General features: G+C 47.9%; 1 protein-coding gene across 1 annotated transcript; it reads right to left on the bottom strand.

Moving 5' to 3' along the window:
• Positions 1-1,320: 1,320 nt before the first annotated feature.
• On the bottom strand, positions 1,321-20,781 carry LOC108932845 (protein phosphatase Slingshot homolog 1-like). The gene is made up of 15 exons (XM_029252583.1): positions 20,650-20,781; positions 16,235-16,272; positions 12,902-13,002; positions 11,605-11,669; positions 11,349-11,470; positions 11,205-11,273; positions 8,334-8,399; positions 7,513-7,707; positions 6,338-6,431; positions 6,122-6,250; positions 5,730-5,776; positions 5,384-5,530; positions 4,713-4,913; positions 3,839-4,406; positions 1,321-3,611 (listed from the first exon to the last, which is right to left on the bottom strand). Exons 1-15 carry the CDS (start codon positions 20,746-20,748, stop codon positions 2,838-2,840), a joined length of 2,715 nt encoding a protein of 904 aa, XP_029108416.1. The 5' UTR covers positions 20,749-20,781; the 3' UTR covers positions 1,321-2,837.
• Between the last annotated feature and the right edge of the window lie 571 nt (positions 20,782-21,352).

The following is a 21,352-nucleotide window of genomic DNA, read 5'->3' as shown; positions in this document are numbered from 1 at the left end:
GAGGAACGCGACGGGGGACACGTTCGCCCGCTCGACGTCCATCGGTCGCGTCGGCCGTTAACCTTTCTAAGGATTAAGTCATTGTAACAATGCTTTCAAGTGTCAGGAATGCGAAGTAAACCATAGAGAACCACAGGCTTCACGCACAGCACAAACGTATCACAAGTACATATAGATATGCATACACACACATGTGCCCATGCCTGTTCACGTACACTTTACACTCAAGAAATGCGTGGTGAAATGAGCGCTTGCTATACACACCATCAGAAAGGCTGTGTGTCCCCCCCACCCCCTTCTATACTGGGTGCCATCGTGGTGCATCTCTCCGCCTGTATAAGAGCTGAGCCCAGTATAAAAATTGTTCCTTCCTGGCAGGTGAAGAAGACACATTCTCACTCGGAACACACAGGGTAAACAACAGTCATTACCCACACCTGTCTGCAAAAGTGAAAATGCACATTCTAGCGACATATAAAGCTCGAGATTACACCGAGATGCTCCTCGACTAACGACGGGGTCGCGTCCCGATAAAGTGGAAAAATCGTAAGTCGAAAAAGAATACGGTACCGCACCTACCGAACATCATAGCCTAGACTAGCCGACCTTCAACGTGCTCAGAACGCTTACCGTAGCCTACAGCTGGGCAAATTTAAGAAGGAGGCACACGTGGGCGTTTAGTAGACGTGAACGGATGCGAAAACCCAAAATTAAAAAAACGTTTTCAACACGGTATCGCTTGTTCACACTCGTTGGCGCGGTCAATGCGACCTTCGGGTTCAGCGGATGCTGCGGCTTGCTGCCATCGCCCGGCATCGGGAGAGAGTATCATACCGCGTATTGCCAGTGCAGGAACAGGTCAAAATTCGAAAGTACCGAATCGGTATCTACCGAATGCGTACTGCCGTCGTAACTTCGAAAAACCGAAAAATCGAACCGTCGCAAGCGGAGGAGCACCTGTACTGCGAGCGAATGAAACGTCACGTCGCAATAAAAATATTTTCTACGTTTCCGCAAATTCCAAGCTCGCCGTGAGCGGCAATGGGGTAGGAGTCGGAGTCGGAAATTTTTCCGCAGGACTCAAGCTGAACAACTCCAGTGCTTCCTGTATATCGCATTGGTAGAGATTGAACCCAGTACTTCAGGTGCCTCTCAAAGCAGTAAATGCATTTGGGCACATCCAATTCCACTCGGTACAGATGGTCCCCCGTTTACGATGGTTCGACTTGCAATTTTTTCGACTTTACGATGGTGAGCTGGCGATAGACATTTAAGTACAAACCGTACTTTGAATTTTGCATTTTTATTTTTTTCCCAGACAAACGATATGCAGTACGATACTCTCTCGCGATGCTGGGCAGCGGCAGCGATCCGCGTCGCCCGGTCTGTCACGTAGAAGTGCGTATTAGGTGCGTTAACTGCATTTTCGGCTTACGATATTTTCGACTTATGATGATGGGTTTCGCGGAACGTAACCCCACCGTAAATCGGGGCCCACCTGTGCAGCTAAGTTCTATGCTCCTATCATTTTGCATTTCGAACTTTTCCTCTACCTTCGCAATGTCAAGTGCCACAGATTTATGCCTTTAACTATATCGTTCACACTCACGTCGCCTGTTATGGAAATTTACACTAGGGAACGGTTTGCTCTAAACAGAGCGGGCGACGGCCAAATTATTTCAGAAGGCCGCAGCACAGATGCATTCGGATCTTACAAACTTGCCTGATATATGCTAATGAATTCAAGTGCGTCCTTGAAAATGTAAAAAAAAGCAGGACGAATTTGAAGGCCTTTGCATAAGAGCAGTGTGTCGGTGCTTTAAATCACGGCAGCCAGAGGCCTTTCGGTCCACAGAATAGCGGGGCCAGTGCTGGGGATGTAGGCCAGAAAGGTGAATTCAGGTGAAAGCAGAGCGACGAAACCCTTAACGTGTCAGTTTTCATCAGCCGAACGACTGAGCAATTTTTTCGGCTCTCATTTCTGACGGCTTGACTGGCAACTGCTCCCGGAAGAAGATCCGGCAGAGTTTCTATGACACGGAGTGAGGTTTGTTTTTGGATACAGTACAAGTGATGACTGGGTCAGACAATATTGACCGAGAGCCCTTGTTTAAGTGGGCAGCAGGTGGTATAATATGGTGTAAGCAGATGTAAAATTATTGCCCTTGATGGACAGCTCTACCGCTAGGGAAGGTGGATTCACCTACAGAACGTGATTCGAAGCAATTATTCAAAAGATACAAGAACGGGGGACGCACCAGACTATCCTTTGCTTCATAGATGTGCTCTCCTGTAAAACACCAGTTAATGCAGCGAGAATCATACGTTACATAATATACCTGGCCACAATGAATGGACTATATTTACCAAATTGAACACTATCATTACATTAAGTATCAGAGGGACCTTGAATCCGTTACTAGACGTACGCCACGTGGTTTTTATTCGTGGAGCTTTACCTGTATTTGTGATCCACCGTGAAATATTGCATAACTTTCTTGAAATATGGGAAGCAGGAACTTCCCTAAAACTGCAACAGGAGTAAGAAGTGAGACTGTTCAAAGTCAACCAGTCTGGCTGCCTGGGGGAGGTTGGGAAAGAGAGAACGTGAGTCCTTCCACATTAAGCACAGCGGTACTCATTCACTGAGCCTCATGCAACACGAGCTTGTGTCCACACAACCGTTTTTTGGCATCTTTTTCTACTAAATATGACACTAAATTACAGCACTGTGGGTGAAGTTCTTCTCAGGGCTGATTGCCCCCCAAAGCACCCATGACCATGTCTGTAGGAAGCTGTGGAGGGACTCATCAAGTTCAGATTCAGGCTATAGGGCATCAGTTCCTTTGGCTTTTTAACAAAGGCGTTGTTGGGTCATCCCCTGTTGGTCCGTTGCGTAAGTCTAAGGTGTACAGTAGCTCCGCCTCCCCTGGGAGCGGCTTGGCACGGGGAACATCCCCTGCAGAAAGGGTGAGGCTGCCCAGGGGCGGATCGGGCTTCACCGGAGCACCACGCACATTGCTGCTGCTGCTGGTGCTGGTGCTGGAGTTGTTGGTCTGTGCACCCTGCCCTTCCTTCAACGGCGCCTCGACAAGACCGGCTTCCACCTCCATGGCATCCAAAAGGTTGGAAGCCTCAGGACGGAGCGCCGCCAACTTCTCCAGCCTCTCGGCACGTCTGCGGACCAGGCCGGACAGCTCCAACTGAGTCAGATCCCCGGGCGTCGCTGGCCTGTCTGCCCCCAGGCTGAGATCCATCAGGGTGAGCTCGGTTCCAGCACTGGGAGCAGCCATGCGGCCGCAACCTTCCTCCTCCGGTCTCTCGTCCTCCTTCTGCAGTTCGTCCATGGCGTCTGCATCCAAAGAGAAATGCAGATCCCTGGTCAGCTCGTCACAGTTCATCGGTGATGCCAGCTGCTGGCGGTAGGACTCGAGGTGCACAGTTGGAGGCAGGGCCTGGGCTACGTGGAGCGGCACGAGGTTCTTGGCGATGCCACCGAAACGGGCAGGATTAAGGCGTCGGACACGGTCCGCGCCCACGAGCTTGTGGACTCGGCCGGGTGGCTGGTAGGAGGGCTTCACTTTGTAAGGCTTTCCGCTGCTAGCACTGTCCTAAAGAGACCACAGATGGAAAGACAGAGGTGAGACACAAGCGTGACGCTCCTGCACACTGAGTAATGGACCCAGAGCACGTTCATTTCTCAGCCATCAATAGCACCGCGAAGGTAAACGATTCATCAATATGCCGCACGCACGACGACGGCAGTGGTCTTCGCCCGCGCGATACTTAGATACGACCGTTTTACGCGAGGGAGAAAATGCAAAGACTGGGTGCTCACATCGAAGCCCAGGGGGCAGCAGCGTTTAATGCTCAGGCGGTTGCTGTTGTTGGTGTTCTCATTCTTGGAGCTGTTCCGTGCGGTCAGAGAGGAGCAGCAGGAGCCCACCCTTCCTCGTTCCCCGTTGCCCGCGCTCCTCCCCCGTCGAGCCGACGTCTCGTCCCGCTCGGCGTCCTCCTCCACGGTGCTGAATTCCAGCCGCGCGCGCAGCTCCTCCAGCGACTCCCTGTGTGAAGTCGAGTGGGCTTGGCGACTTGCGAAGCCACCGTCGTCCAGCAGAGCGTCTCTCTCCACGTCCTCCACTTCGATGAAGACGCCCTGGGCGCCCAGCGAGGGGGGTTCGCAGTCCAGAGCCGAGTCTGAGAGCCGTCGGAAGTAATAGTTGTAGTTGGGCGGGTCGGCGGCGTCCTTCTCCTGGTCAGCGCTCCTGCCGGAGCCGCTGTCGCCAGAGGTGGGATCCCGAGCCGTGTCATCTGAGCCATTGGTACTGCCACACTGGACCTTCTGTGGCCCTTCCAGCGCATCGCCAGCAGGGCTGGGTCTCCACAACTTGTTGTGGCGTTGCTTGCTGTAATGATGCAGGTGGCCGGTAGTATTGTATTATATTGTATTATTGATAATACTTGCATTGTAAATTTACAGCTCACTGTTTTACAACATGAAATTATTTGTACAAATATAAAAAGGCATAATTAAAAGAATATCATATCTTTGAAATATTAAAAATATCACTGAGTGTCAAGGTTTATTTAAATCCCATTTACTACCACCTGGTGCTGTGTCTCCAAGCGTATCTGCACTCAGCACTCGGGTCAGATCTGCATGATGTATAAGGAGGTACAGGCATGGAGACAATAACTGGCCGTGGACTCACCTGGCATCCAGGATGCCCTCGTACTCAGTCAGTTGCTTCATAAAGCCGGCATTGGGACAAGCGATGCTCCTCTTCTGCTTGACAAAGCCGTAGGCCTTCTCCAGCGACCAGCCGTACTCCTTCATGGCGTAGGCGATGACCGTGGAGGCCGACCGGCTCACCCCCATCTTGCAGTGGACCAGGCACTTGGACTGGTTCTTCCTGGAGAAACAAGACCACCAAATGGCACTCTTCCATAGCATGCATTTCCAGAAGAGTCAGCACTTCTCAAGTAGCACAAGAAACAAACACCACTGGGAATCTCCTGCTTCCATAACCCTCTGGAATATCCTTAGCTAAAGCCTGGCGGCTCCGTCGTCCATTTCTTTCTATGAAAACTTTTGACAAACGCTTCTCCCTTGATTTCATTCAAGAACCTTCTGTTTTTTATATACACACACCGACTGAAACTGCTTGTCCCAAGCAGGGTCACAGCAAACCGGAGCCTAACTCGGCAACACGGGGCGCAAGGCTGAGGGGGGAGGGGACACACCCAGGATGGGACGCCAGTCCATTGCAAGGCACCCCAAGTAGGACTTGAACCAATTGGCATCTTACCTCATATCACCAACGCAGCGCATTCTTTGTGAATTCCTGCCTCCAACACCGTACGGAAATGGGAGAGTACTCACTTGGCCCTCACTATGAAGTTATAGGTGTCATTCCAGTGGGACAGCAGGTCGGTGGCCTCCTCATCATACACTCGGATGTTGTGGTACAGGAATGTGCCTGGGAAGAAGTTGTCAATCTCCCGGGTGACATTTAGTATGTAGCCCACGCTGAAACAGAGGCGTGCACTTTGACCACACAGACACTGGCGTTTAGGTCGATTACGAACTGATCTCCTGGAAAGCAGCGATCGCAATTTTTGTTGAGTTTCAGATATAAGCAGGACCCTTATATAGCAAAAAAAGGTAATAGTGGGGTGTTTAAAATAAACACCTCAGCTCTGACATATGTTGTGGATTGGCAACTCACCCTGCGTCCTGAAGTTCCTCTAGGTTGGAGGCGTTCCACTCGGACCCCTGCGGGACACAAAGGCGGGAGGTGAGCAAAGGATGCCGTCTTCATTAGACGTGACTGTTTATTTTTTCAGGATGAACTGAAACTTTTCATTCAAATAAAACTGGTGTAACACTCCTGGGTGAACAAGCGCCACTGTTCCACTCTCTGCATTCCGCTTACAAGCTGAATGGTTACCACGGAAACAAGTATTTTATTGTAGGCGTTTGTTTCGTTCAATAAGAGCATCGCTTTTTTATCACCAGATCTCGATGCTTTGCCGTGTGAGCAGCGAGATGTCAATATGCTGCGTCTCCACGGCAACTAGGAGTCGCAGCAAGAGCGGAAGATGGACCGCGATCCCTTACCAGGTATAAGTGGTCAAATATGAGCGTTGCCTTGTCCATCTGGCCAAGGATGAACAGCATCTCGTTGTCGATAAACTCCTTGTACTCCTTCAGGTTGCAGTTCATGTGGTTCTCCAGCTCGTTTCGGATCTGGCCAAAGACCGGGTCTCAGCACTTTCGTTTACAGTTATCCCCACGTTCAAGTGGTGCTTTGAACTTCCAACAATTCGTCCTTACCTCCTTGGAAGTAACATTCTCCAGGTCTTGGAACATCATGATGCTCCTTAGCTTGGCTCTGATTAGGCATTCGGTCCGTTCTCTTTCGGTGGGCCTGCAAGAGCAGCGGTTCCCATCGTTACCCCGTCAAACATTGACTGCGAAACACGGCGGTGGAGAAACTCCTTGTGGTCTGCTAGAGCAGGGGTTTTCAAACTTTTTAATGCCAAGGACCCCCAGATATGATGATTCTATGCAGGGGACCCCCTTGCCTAAAATATAAAGGCAACTATATATTTTCATGTGTAAAGACATTTATATAATGTAAAGACATATTGCAATTCATATAACATAAATGTACATCTGAAATGTTGTTTCGGTAACAGTTTCCTTTTATTATTTGGAAACTCTCTATAGCCAAAAATAATTCTCACAATTAATTTTCTGTAGCTTCTGTAGTTTTTTTGTATTCCTGAAAAATTGGAAAATATTCACATTAACTGAACAGGGTACCTTTTTTTCACAGTATTAAGGAACCACTCTTATAAATCACAAAACTATATGTAGATTTGGTTATTAACATCTTTAGGTTAAAAAATAAATAATGTAAAAAATTATCTTACTGTACTTTTTTTTTTCCTTTCATGTTTTCTGCAGAGGGGGGCACGGTAGCGCAGTGGGTCGGACCGGGTCCCGCTCTCTGGTGGGTCTGGGGTTCGAGTCCCGCTTGGGGTGCCTTGCGGCGGACTGGCGTCCCGTCCTGGGTGTGTCCCCTCCCCCCTCTGGCCTTTCGCCCTGTGTTGCCGGGTTAGGCTCCGGCTCCCCGCAACCCCATACGGGGCAAGCGGTTTCAGATGATGTGTGTGTGTGTGTTTTTTGCGGAGCCAGTAGCTCCCTCTTGCAGACCCCAGTTTGAAAACCCCTGTGCTAGAGAACGGTATCATTGAATTTATGTGGAGTGTCAGCACTGTATTAAAACTGGTTTCAATAAAACACAATTTCACTTTTAATTTAACTCAACTTGAGGACCTACTCAGCTCAAACTTTTTCACGTGGACACAACTCGGACCGTTCTCTCAAAAACCACTAGACAGGTTAGCACGCGGACGTATTTTATGGCCTTCCGTAACTTTGTGACCTTTGGGGGCCGATAGTCCATCGCTCAGCAAGGTGACGAACGTGTTCCAGGGAGATACCTGTCCGCAAATAGGGCGGGCGAGTCGGGTCGTGTGCTTTCCAGGTCCTGCATGGCGTTCCACTCGTTGATGCAACTCTGCTCGGAGGCGATGCAGCTCTCGTAATAGCTCGTCCAGGTGAGTGACAGGCCACCGGGGAAGTAGTTGTACCTGCGCGACACCTCGCATGCCTTATGGAGGACTTGTAGCGCCGACCTGCCCGGGTAGACGAGCGCGGGTCACCGAGAGGGAAAGTCATCAGTCGCCAAGAATTTGAAACGATCATTCGGGAGGTCAAGATCGTGCGCTTCAGCGGCAACAATTAATAGTCTCAAAATGTGGTAGGCGTATCCGAGGAACCGCAAAACCCCTACGGTTAGGGTTAAGGTATCGATGCGCTGTTCCAGGACACCTTGTTTCAGAACACCGCGAATCCTTGTACTTTTAAAGCACTGTACCTCTCCAGGGTGGCAGTCATTACACTTTTTTCCCCCTGAAATTCGACATTTTTGACAACAGATAGCAGCACGGCTGTGGAGTCGGTACACAGAACCTTGGACCCCGACTCCAGTGACCCAATAACTGCTTCCAACTCCGACTCCACATTACTGGATAGCAGCTGTCCAGTTTTTTTTACATAATAAGCGGTCCCTCTGAGCACCGATTCTGCACAACATCACGGCACCTGTTCTAGAAACCACACTGAAAACAAAACTTGGCACAATATGGGCCCCTCCCAATAAAGTGTTTGCCATGACATCTCCTCCTTGGACTCCAAGCACTCTGGTCTACGGAGAGTTGTCAGAATTAAGTGTTTTGGCAGCAAAGGTGGGCCTCCTTACCACATGGCCTGTACGGACACCGGCTTGAAGACATGCGACCGGCTTGCTGTGTTCACACTGAAACCCCTGCAGTGCGAAAGAAAGGTTGTTAGGAGCTATGCTTCCTAGTTTAGGAACGGAGACGTTTGAGACACTCTTCTGACTTGTTCATGAGACAAAGGCTTGACCTTTTGTTAGAGCTTCTGAGAAGTGCCCAGTACATGGTAGAGCTCTGTTGACTTTTTCCTCACTAGACAATGTACATCATCTTAGAAATGTGCCTCCCGTCATTAGTTACATTTACATTTACATGTATTCATTTATCAGACACTTTCCTCCAAAGAGACGAACATCTCATAGAAAATACAATGTGTTCAATACATTAGCAGAAAGAGACACTTGGATGCAGACGTGTGATTCTTAAGTGCGGTTCGTTTGTTTCTTTCCACCATACGAACCAATGTTCATCACACAAGTAGCTGCATAAAACTTTCTCCAAGTATCCATGATTCCCGATCACCTTCCAAGTAATTTTTTTTTTTTTGAGATACATATAAACTTTTACGTTACATTACAGGAGTAGCTGTAAAAAGGTTTATCCGGATATGATCTTAAAGTTATGGTGCATGAACATTTACACCTTTCATGAACTTAAAAGATGATGGGCCAAGTGAGTCTGGAAGAGGTGAGTTTTAAGACCCTTTTCAGACAGAGATTCAGCAGTTCTGAGTGAAAGAGGGAGGTCATTCCACCACAACGGAGCCAGAACCAAGAACCTTCATGCTTTACCTTTCATGTGTGGGACCACAATGCATGCACATGTGGAAGAGTGTAGCAGTCTGGTTGGGGTGTAGCTGAAAAAGACTTTTTAAAAATGTTTCTCTGCTGAAATAATGTGCTGTTTCACACCTGTCTTTTTCAGCACGGGGGAAAGCAAAGGTCGAAAACACGCACTGACTGACATTCGTTCAAGGATGATGGTTTTGCCTAACGGCAAAGTCAACGATACTGGAGAGGAGGGAAAATAATTCTTACTTCAAATTGAAACAGTTGCCCGGGGACAAAATGTGAAAAAAATGATTAAATTTGCTGGGTAAGAAGCTGCACCAGTTTTAACATAAACAAACCCACTATGGAGAAGAATGTGAAGTTGGTTCATAGCCACCGGGACACAGTGACCCCCTAGAGCTCCAGCCTTAGCTTCCACACTACTGTAACCCACAGTAAAAAACCTCTAGTTGAGATGGTTGACAGTTTTGGAAGAATGACCAGCAGGTATGAAGGCCTGTGTATATAGTGGGTAACACCGGGGCCTCACAGCCACTGGGGTGTGGGTTTGGACAGGGGTTTGAACCCAGCTCTCTCAGTGCGGACTTCCCTGTTCCAATAAAATCTTTAGCACAAAGTTTCATTTACCCTCCTCAATCTTTTTTATTAAACCCTAACCCCAATTCTTTTATGAAGAAGTTATGGAACATACTACTCTTACATACTGTACATATTGACATGTTCAGCCCCGTGACCCTGACCAGGAGAAGCGGTTAAGGAAAATGTTACGGTCTACACCTTAATTCCCTCTCTATTGTCACGCGAAACATAGGGAGCCGGGACGGCTGGACCCAAGTGCAGCGTCGTTCGTCCGGAGTCAAGGGATGAGGCAAGTTCTCGGTGTCCGGGACAGACGAAGGGTCGGTCGATTGGCGGTCAGGGCGAAGATCCACGAGCGAGGTCGAGGGACTTAGCGAAGGGTCGGTCGAGCGGCAAACAGGACAGGAAGGAGGATCCGTGTACGTGGTTGGGAAACGAAGCGAAGAGTCAAAAACCAGAGGCGTGAACTGAGAGTTAACAATGCTTGTCAACGAAGCGTCACGAGGGAGGCCGGTTGTCCCTGACGAGATTCCGCAAAGGTATGGGAGCTGTTGAGTGTCTTTTAAAGGGTAGGGAGTTAGTCAGGTGCTGTCGATTGAGTTGTGGGCGTGGACGTGACATCCATATGCGGATGACCAAAATGTTGAACCTTTTTTGCCCATTACAATAAATATTTGACCTCAGTGACATTTCTGAGTAATTCTGGAATATCTCAACACCCTTCTGGAATTTATTAGGTAGCTGTGCGGAACTATACCTGTGAAATGCTGTAACCTATCGACCTTTTGCCCTTGTTTTATGTATGCGGATGTATTTGCAATTTCTCAGTGTACTCCTTGTGTTGCGTGCTATGACTCAGTCCGTTCAAATAAATTAATAGTGAAAACTGAAAAAAGGACATTGTCACATGGGGCCGAGAGAACCGGGACGGCAGGACCCAAGTGCAGAGTCGTTCGTCTGGATTCAGGGGATAAGGCAAGTTCTCAGAGTAGGGAACGGGAAGATGGCCAGTCGATAGACGGTCGAAGTCAGAGCGAAGATCCATGGACGAGGTCAGGGGACGAAGCGAAAGGTCGGTCGGTCGGCGGTCGGTGTTTGAACGAAGATCCGTGGATGTGGTCGGGAAGCAAAGCGAAAGGACGAAAACCGGAAGATGAGACCGAAGAACAAGTGTTGAGTGTGCACTGGACGTCACGAGGGAGGGCGGTTGTCTCTGACGAGATTCCACAAAGGTATGGGAGCTGAGAAGGGTCTTTTAAAGGGTGAGCAGTTAGTCAGGTGCTGGACCAGAATCAGGTGCTGTCGGTTGAGTTGTGGGCGTGGACGTGACAGACATATACATTTTTCTCAGCAGCCAGGCCTGAGTGCATAGGCTGCAGTCAGTGGCAGAACTACTGTAGGTCAATTACCCTACCTTTTAATTGTCTTTAACTGTCCTCAATAAACTTGACACACTATCGTCATCTGATCATGCAAAAGGTACAACGCCTTGCGTTCTTAGAGATGGGAGAAGCCGCGACTCACCCGTCCCCATCGAGATGGATCTTGGTGTCACTCCACAATGGTAGGACCATTCCAATAGAGCAGTTTTTACTGAAACCACAATAAGAGGAGGGTTATGGATGGTATCCAAAGGGTACAGACACATCTAACAGAAGACTGGTGTACCTCTCCTTGCTGATAAAGTCCATGCCCAGAAGGATATTTTCCTCTGTGCCCTGGTGACTGCTGGTGTACACCACCACCATATAGCGCACACGGTCAGACAACGTGCTCTCCAGGCGCACGGCCTGGGGTAGGGAACACGCAACAAAGACCCTTCAACGGGAGGTATCTAACTGGGGTTAACGAGGGTCTACATAAACATGTCTCTGGAGATCAGATACGGAAGGAAGGGGTTTCAGCATCGTTCCGACATTCTCACCAGTTTAATTCTGTCTTCTGAACGCAAGATGTTGATCATTATCTGAAGGTGCTGAGGGAGGTCACCTGGTGGGAAAGAAACACACCACAGCGTATCTCACTGACTTTTGTTATATTGCTCCGTTTTGTCTATTTTAATGCAATTGCTCTACACGTCCAACTGCTACAACGTACCTGGAGGAACAAAATAACACCAAATGAGGTTGTGTCACCCAGTTCCCCCCACGGAAGTGGAAGGCACCTAAACTGGGTGTTTCCTTTAGTGCTGCATCTGCGCTTGTTTGTGCAGTTTAAAAAATTACTCGATCTCTTTCCAAGACATTTATAATGACTTATATGATTTGTGACATCATTCAACCCCCATAAATAAAAGAGACCACTAACTTCAGCTGGGAGCTGGACAAGCTGGACGGGGTACACAGCGGAACAACAAGCACAGATTTCCACACGTCTCTAATTTGAAACACAATGTCCTTCTAAACCACATTCTCAACAAAAGCAAATTGTTTTCATTAGATGCAACAATCCAGATGGTTTGTGTTTTACAGGTTATTCATAGAGCCCACACATGTGGCCTGTTCCTTCCAAGCCAGAACAAACAGCACCAGTCAGAGCTGACAGTCCACCTGCTGGGCCTCACTCTGTACAAGGAGATGGGGAAGTCACTGTTCCTTCTCCAGGGTATGTCCTTACACACACACACACACACACACACACACACACACACACACACACACACACACACACTGAAGCCGCTTGTCCCAAGCAGGGATCACAGCCTAACCCACCAGCACAGGGCTGAAAGGGGAGGGGAAACACTCAGGACAGGACACCAATCCATCAGAAGGCACCCCAAGCAAGACTCCAACCCCAGACCCACCAGAGAGCAGGATCAGACCAAGCCTGCCACACCGCACCCCCTGTATGTCCTTACATTTACAAATTCAGCAGATGCTTTTCTCCAAAGTGACTTCCAATGAACTCTATGTAGTGTTACCAGCCCACACAACTTGTTCACCGCGGTGACTTACACTGCTAGATACACTACTTACACTGGGTCACTCATCCATACATCAGTGGAACACACACTCTCTCTGTCACTCACACACTATGGGTGAACCTCAACAGCATGTCTTTGGACTGTGGGAGGAAACCCACACAAGGAAAGCAGGCAAACTCCACACAGGCTGAGCAGGGATCGAACCTACGTCCTCTCACACCTCCCAGATGCTGTGAGACAGCAACGCTCGCTGTGCCACCATGCCGCCCATACAACGGTATGGCCATCTGATACTCACCTGCATACTGGTGGTTGGGTTGAGCCTTCTGACAATGGGAACTGCCACCCTGCTGCAAGAAGAGGGCTGCACCTTTCACCATGAAGAAGCTCTCGCTCAAGCTGAAACACACAAGGTGACAGGCAACAGTCAGATGTTGAGGCTTCCTCCCATCTCCACCTGGATTACCTGCATCGTCACCCATCTTTTGTCCCTTTCCGCCATCCTCTCCCATTGCCCTGCACTCCTCCAGGATACATCAACCTTTGTTCCTCTTTCTATTTCATAGAGCATCACCCAGAGAAAGCTGAAAGGTGGAACCAAGGATCAGAAAGCAAACTTTGACTTTGGAGTTATGAACAAAAACTGCAGAAAGACTATTAGTCCCCATTGTGGGCATAAGCTGAGGAGTAAGTAAGTAATAATAATTGCAGGACTTTCCCGGTAACACTTCAAATCGAACAATCCAAATGATCTGAATGATTAGTGAATGAAAGTAAGTGAGCTGTAAATTTAAAATGCCTTCCTTATTGTAGTCTCATTATATAATAAATGTAGTATTTTACAATTCGGAGAAGTGTTCATAAACTACAAATTATCGGAAGAATAAAAATTTTGTTAATTATTTGTCCGAGGGGAGTTTTGTCCTACACTCTTGGTTTTCAACACTGCTCCATCGCAATGTTCTCGTGGAAACCTCACTCAGATAAAACCCCAGGTATGACGACTCTTCGCACAACCCCTGAGGGAACTAAAGAAGAAATTGAGCAAAGACGGCTGGCGACACGACCCAGGAAACCAAAGTGGGACTTCAGCGTGCCTCAACAGGCAGGGCTAGATTCTGAACAAGGCTGGGCATGTCGGGGCAAAGCGACCGGGGATTTAGGCGCTCCGCAGCAAGCAGCGTAAGAACGTGGACAAGGCCGGGCAAGTCAGGGCAAAGTATGGTGGGATTCAAGCGTACGAGAGCAACGTGAACCTGCTGTGTTGCCGAAAGACAGGCACTTCACGGGTAAGCTTGGAACACATCTGCTCTTTACTGTTGCGCGGGGTCCAGACAAACCCCCCGGGACAAGGAAATCTGGAAAAGGCCGGTATGTCGGAACAAAGCACCCTGCAGTGAGAGACAAGCTAAAGTCTAGAAAAGGTTGGGGAGGTCAAGGTTGGGGATGTGACCCAAGCTGAAAGGCCAAGCCGAACAGAGCCTAGCCAACAGGGATGGTGTTTCTCTGGTGCTCTTCTTCTGTTACCTTTCACCAGCCACTGTTCAGAATAAGGAATAAGCCTCGAGAAGCTGTAAGGCTCATGAGGTTGAACCTTTGAGGAGACATTACAGCTACATTCTTCTGCTCATTGAACAGACATCTATCCCCTTACTCAAGAATATGCTTAGATACCACATGGATACCACTCTGGCATTCACACCTTTATCATCATGATGAGATGTAAGCAAGTTATGGATCTAATAGTTAGGACCTGGACAGACAGTCAAAATTCATGGCTGGTTGCAACCAAAAATAGCTCTCTATGGAACATGTGGAACATTAGCCTAAAACACAAACACGAGCTTTTGAGGATTTTCCTCTTAACAGCCAAAGTGCCTACAACTTCCCACACCTCACTGATCTTCCTGCTGAACATTTTAACTACATGTTCTCCCTCACAGACACAGCCAACGTGATCCACTTGAACCCTATAATTCAGTGGCTTCTCGCTCACGCCAGACAGCAATAAAAGTCCTCTTTCAGGGGATCTGCCAACAGATGCCTTCTGTGCTCTACACCAAAAATGTGGAAATGCTAGAGCATTCCTGCCACTAATGCCAGCTGAGAAATCACACTGAAGCTGATTAAGGCCACATCTTAAATTCTAAGAAGCTTGGAATAGAGCAGTAAATTAACTTAAATATTTATTTATTCATTAGGTAACACTTTTCCCCAAAGCAACTTAACGTTAAGGTTACAATTATCACAAGCTTACGATTATTTACCATTTATACAGCTGGGTAATTTTACTGGAACAATTTAGGGTAAGTACCTTACTCAACAGTACTACAGCCAGGCCCGCAACCTTTAGAGCCAAAGAAAGCAACTCTAACCATTACGGCTGGTGTGAAATTGTTCAGGTCAATATCATCATGCCTAACAATCTCACTGAAGTAATTTACCTGTATCTGATGCTTTTCTGCAAAGCAACTTACAATGTTAAGCTTCCTACTATTATTGAGCTATTTATACAACTGGATAATTTTTCTAGAGCAATTTAGGGTAGGTACCTTGCTCAGGGGTGCTACATCTGGTGGTAGGATGGGAACCTGTAACCCTGGGGTCCAAACATCGGAGCTTTAATGACTATGTTACCAACCCCCCTTTTCTTAGAAAGTACAACACCACCTTGAGACTTTAACCTATAATGAAGTGATATGTTAACCCTCACTTTAACCTCACTCGTCTCTGGCATAATTAAAAATTCCCCAGGCTGATCACACATTGTCATGTAACCCCACCCTACCAGCATCACAGTAATTGAGAGCAGAAAGGCAGGAAATGGTGCAATAAACCCAGGGCATGAATCAACTTCCTGCTTTTGATCAAAAAAACCAAAAAGTCAGCAGTTTCCTCGACGGCACAGAGGATGAGACAACAAGGGGAGACGAGGTACGCTCCGGAGGATGGAAAGAAAAAAAAAGATGGAATGGTTGGAATGAAAAACCAGACTGGGCCCACTTTCACACACCCTTAAGGTGTTCTTCAAGGTAAAATGAACTTACATTTATTCGACACTTTTCTCCAAAGCAACTGTCACAGAACAACTTACAGGAATTCATCAGTTCCTCAAGATGTATCATGTCAAGTCTAACTATCTGATAAATTTGTAAAAATGCAAACCTAATTCTAATGCTTTGCTGTGTTATGCTACACCAGGCTTCATCTTCATGGCTGCGGGTCAGAGACCATTCGAATACCAGACCTGACGTCAAAATCATGGTTAAATGCTTTCATGATTCACTTTGGCAGACGGCCTAATTCTAAACTGACCCCATCTTCCAAAAAAGATGATGAGCATGTTCTTCCCTTCTGAGGATTTCGTTTTGAGTTCCATCTTCCGCTGTATTTCACGAAACTGTCAACCATTGTCTTTCATTTCAGCTCCACGCACTGATCTTTCTGTGAGCCTTCTAAAGAAAAATGTAAAGATATTAAAATATGAAGATGGCACTGCTATCATGTTCCTGCATGACCAATACCTCCGCAAAGTTCAGTCGATGTAGTGCGTGGCTTCTAGGCCATGGAGAAAAAGAACGTATGATCTTTCTTGCCCTTAAATGGGACACAGATGAGTTTAGAAACTTACCTCCGGTTCAGCTTCCGATCATCCTCACTCCCAAAATCCTACAAAAAAAATAAAGAACATTAAAAAAAACCCATTATGAGTTTACTTTGAGGACATTCTCATTGAAATAAACAGGAAATATTACTGTACAAAAAGTCCCATGGCAATTTACATCTCATGTGTACATTTTTCATACTTTTGGTGTGATGTTTGCGGAAAGCAGATATAGCAGCAGTCAGACTGTTTACTTGAACAATGGAATAACTTTCAAGCCGCAGCCATCACCTGTTTTTGCGCATCAGGCAGTTGCCATGACGATGGGCACTCCTGAAAGATAAAGAGCTCATTCCTGCTTCCTAAAACTCCCTTCATCACTTCATATGTCTCATCACTGACTAGCAGTACGGAAACAGGTATGCTATTTGTGGATGTAAATGTGATTTTTATAAGAGTATATGTTTCATTTTAGGGGTTACAGCACATCATTTACTTATTTAGCAGACACTCTTCCCCAAAATGACTTCCTATGAACTTTTATGTGGTGTTGTCAGCCCACACACCTTCTTTACCATGGTGACTTACACTGCTAGATACACTACTTACACTGAGTCACTCATTCATATATCAGCAGAACACACTCTCTCTGTCACTCACACACTATGGGTGAACCTGAGCAGCATGTCTTTGGACTGTGGGAGGAAACCAGAGTACCCAGAGGAAACCCACACAGAGGGAGAACATGCAAACTCCACACAGATGGAATAGGGATCGAACCCATATCCTCTCCTTCCACCCAGCTGCTGGGAAACAGCAGTGCTACTCGCTGTGCCACCCTAGATAAGTACTATGGTCTGAAAGAGGAATCCTTTCAACAAGTTCTGACAGCGACTAAAAACACATTAATGATATAAAGATGAGACTCTCTGGAGAGAAATCCATAACTGCCTGGCAAGGACTAAAGAAAAGGATCGTGGCTGGCTGTACAGTTTTAGCCACCTGATTTTTGAAGGCCATGAACAAATCATCAGAAGAGCACAACACAAGTTCAGAGATCCCAAGATGAGTTGGACCATGCATCAATGACCTAACAGTGACAACCACAGCTCAAGTCCAAGTCAGCTGGAGTTCAAGAGCTCTTGACAGAGCTGTTGGAAGTAAGCAAGGATGAAGTTCAAGTCATAGATGTCAAGATTAGTAATCAGGAGCGGAAAGATCACCAATAGGTTTGTGCTGAATGTGCAAGGAGAGCAAAATCCCTCTGTAACAGCAGAAAGAATCAAATACCTTTGCAAATGGTTGGGTACAAGATAAAAGAACATGATACAAAAAAGTGGAGAAACAAATACTTGAGGGGAGATTGACTGAACTGCTTCAGCGCCTAAGTTTATGCATTGGCTTTATCAAAATGGATTACTGCCAAGGCTTATGTGACCTCTGATGCTCTATGCAACTGAAGCCACCAAAGTGCAGGTTTTGCAGAAGAAGGTAAACAGGTTTCTCTGCCCCTAGCTAGAGGTTCCGCCTAGCTTCACCAGCCTTGGTCTCTACAGCACAAAGTTACAGCTTCCTATTTCCAATTTCATGCTTGGTTGAAGAGGTCAAGATCATGAAGGCCACACCTTTGGTGGCTTTGCATTACTCAAAGGATGAGAAGAGTAGAAAAGCAAGAATACAAACCAGATCAGGCAGTAAATGGAACACAGCAAGGGCAGTGGAATCTGCAGAAAGTCAACTGAAGTGCCAGAAAAAAATCATCAGACAGACGACTGTTATTTGCAGATGAGGTTTTCTTCTTGGTCTCATCGGACCACGATCTCTACTATGCGTTCGAGTGTTTGGCAGGTGTTTTTGTTGCAGTCAAGTGGCACCTCCAAATTTCAGGTGATGATTCTCTATCAATACGGTCAATACGGTCAATACAAGCTTTATTGTCACATCATCATCAACATAACATGTAGAGAAGAGTGAAAAATCTTGAGTGCAGCTCCAGAAAGTGCAGTATTAAGAGTATGTCATAAGTTACGTTAAAAACCCAGTGTATATACCAATTGTGTTTGCAGATTATACAACAGAAGAATAAATAAATAAATAAAAAATAAATAAATAATTAAAAAATAGAGAAACAAAAAACAAACTATCTATATGTATGTACAGAGAATACAGGGAAATAAAACAGCGGATTTGAATTTTAGTCTCAGCCCTGCGTATTTAACAGTCTAATGGCCTGAGGAAAGAAACTGTCCCTCAGCCGACTTGTGCGGGCCCGGATGCTCCGGTGCCGTCTGCTCTATCAGTAAAAGGTGGTTTGCTTTCTCCATTTAGAAGCAGAGTCTAAGTGAAGGTGTTTAAGTATCTTGTCCTTTTCACAAACAGGGGCAAGAGGCAGACTGGCCAGCAGATTTGTGCAACAGCTTCAGTACTGCGTATGGTTACAGGATTGATGTGGTAAAGTGAGTACTGAGTCTTGAGTCAAAACTAGTGACTTACAGGCTAGTGTATAACCCCAACCTCACCCGTGACCACAAGATCTGGGTCACGACCACAAGGACAAGGCTAGGGATACATGCAGCAGACATAACCCTATCCCTTAGAGGAGGTCATATTCTTCAGATGGAGAGAGCCAGTTGAGATGTTGTAAAGCATCTGGTTACGATGTCTCATGGGCACCTTCTGTCAGAGGTGCATTGGGTCTGCCCTCCAGAAAAGAGACCCTGAGGCAGACCCAGGATATGAAAGAGAGATTATACCCCTTGGCCACCTGGAGAAAACCTGTGGATCCCACAGTAGGAGGACACTGCCACGGAAAAGGTAGTCTGGTCTATCCAGCTTGGCCTGTTCCCACCATGATGCTTGCTGAAAGAAGAGCCCTATTTGTTATGGTGTGTCATTTTACAGCCAACATAGGAAGCCCTAGAATGTTTCAGTCGCAGCAGCTGGATGATGACGGCAGCAAGATGAAGTTCAGTGTAAAGAGTTGTGCTGGTGTATCGCTACCCTGTTACGGTCCTCCCATTTATGGACGACCTAAACGTATCTAAGAAGGCAATGCCACCCTCTCCTGGAGGGAAGCTGTAGCAGGATGCTTTGGGGTGACAAGAACATGCAGTATAAGGCCTAAACTGAAACTGAAAGGGCCAATAAGCTGAATCTGACATTAGATGCTAGTTTAGAGACCTTTGTCATCCAAAGATGTTCCTAGGCTCGGAGGTAATGTACTTCCTAATGGATGGAGAAAACACTGAATAAAATGCAGCTATTTTGGAGTTGAAATGCTTTTGTGTGTGTGTGTGTGTGTGTATTTTTAATTACAACAGCCACATTGCAGTGTAGCCACCAACACAAAATCCTTTCTCCTGTGCTACTGTAAATAAGTCTATAGAACGTAATGACATCTGTGCGGATTCTTCCTTCTTCACCTGCAGATCCTCAGACGTCCAGAGACGGATCGCTCACTTTTCCCGTCCAGATCATATACACGCCACGCACTATTGTACAACGAACAAACGCTCTTGCGTTCTTGCAGCTCTCATGTCCTCGCGAAATGTCCGCAACCGCCCAGCACACGTCGCAACTCCCGCTTAGCGCCAAGGCGAGGACTCGAGTCGCGCGCGCCACCTTGTCTCCCTCGTGCGGCTCGATTAACCGCCGCGCCGCTTCAAACGCAATCGAGCGGCTGCGCGAAACAACATGCAAAACGAGAAGGTAGTAAAAGACGTAGATCTCATGAAAGATGTTGCCACACGTGTAGCCTCTGAAGGCACGTTAATAGGGCTCCATCATGTACTGCATTTGGAGCTGTTCTGCGAGAGCAGCGCCGTCGTGTGTGTGGATTGTGTAAAATGAACACACACATCCGATCGCTCACACGACCAGCTATTGTTTACGATCAGTAGAAGCGGCTAATCGAATGATCGCAACTCTCCCGACTTGGCATCTCCGAGCGCCGGGCGCGTTCCGTTCGTGCGTCATTTGCCGCGGATGCGCTCGTGGTCTCGGCCCCGGGGGCAGCAGGTGGGCGCCGACGGCAGCGGTGCCCGAGGGTCCCCGAGCGCCACGGGTGCGACACGGTGTCACTGAAAAGGAGAGCATCTGGTACAAAAGCGCAGGAAACAACGGCGCGGGGAGTCGCGGCGCGCGTCCGGCGCTCCCATGACAAAAGCCGGCGTTAGTTCGGGCGCGAGCCGCTATTTGACAGCGCGCGCCTGCCGCTGTGCCCGGAGCCTCACGGAACTCAGATACAGTATTTCATGCGGTAATATGGCACTAGGATATTATTTCGCGTCAAAGAAAAGCATTACGTTCAGTAAATGATCTCATTCCCGTAGTACTTGTCGTCCTACATGGTTTATTCTGAATGAAAGGCCTGTATGTGTCCTCCCTGTGTCCAGAGGACTGTCCTCGCTGGACACCTACACTCCCTGTGCGCGTCCACTTACGGTGCAGGTCCCGCTGCTGGCGGTCGCGCCGCTGGTCCTGCTGCCGGCCGAGGATGCGGCGCTCGGGGTCGGGGAGCGCTGCACGGTGACCAGGGCCATGGCTGTGGGACGCCAACGGGGCACAGGGCGCAGGGGACAAAGCGTCTCGATCGGGCCCGATACCGCGCGTGCCCCTTACTGAGATGCGCTGCGGGAAGCACCGATCCGCCTTAGAAAAGCCACTGGTCCTGGTCAATCCATCTGCCGCCGGCGATGCCCGCGATCCCTTTGTATCCTAAAAGACGATGGAGGGGGGAGTGGTGGTGGAGGGGGGGGGAGACATCACCGCGTCGCTTCTCTCCACTGCGAGGTATCATCTGCCTTTACATCACGGAGATTAAGCAGAGCGCTGCCAAACAATTCGAGAGGCGGGGCGAATATCCGCGTGCAAGCAGATGGCCACACATCCACGCTCCGGCGATGCCCCCCGCTTCACCCGCACGTCGGCATCGCTTGCGGGCGCCACGCACACCTTGTCGCGCGCATCCTTCCCGGCTGCTGAGCCTGCTCCAAACACGGTCGCCTGCGCCGTACACTGGACTAGTAGGTAATAATAAAAAACATATTCAGGCATATCGGAAGAGAATTCTCAAGCTTGTAACGGCATCGCTTCTGCGCGCCGTTCTACTCAATTCAGTGTAGAAGCCGGGGAGCTGGGTGGCCT

The sequence above is a fragment of the Scleropages formosus genome, chromosome 6, assembly GCF_900964775.1.
Source record: "Scleropages formosus chromosome 6, fSclFor1.1, whole genome shotgun sequence".
NCBI lineage: Eukaryota > Metazoa > Chordata > Actinopteri > Osteoglossiformes > Osteoglossidae > Scleropages > Scleropages formosus.
Note: the sequence above shows the minus strand (reverse complement) of the source record. Positions and strands in the feature narration are given on the sequence as shown.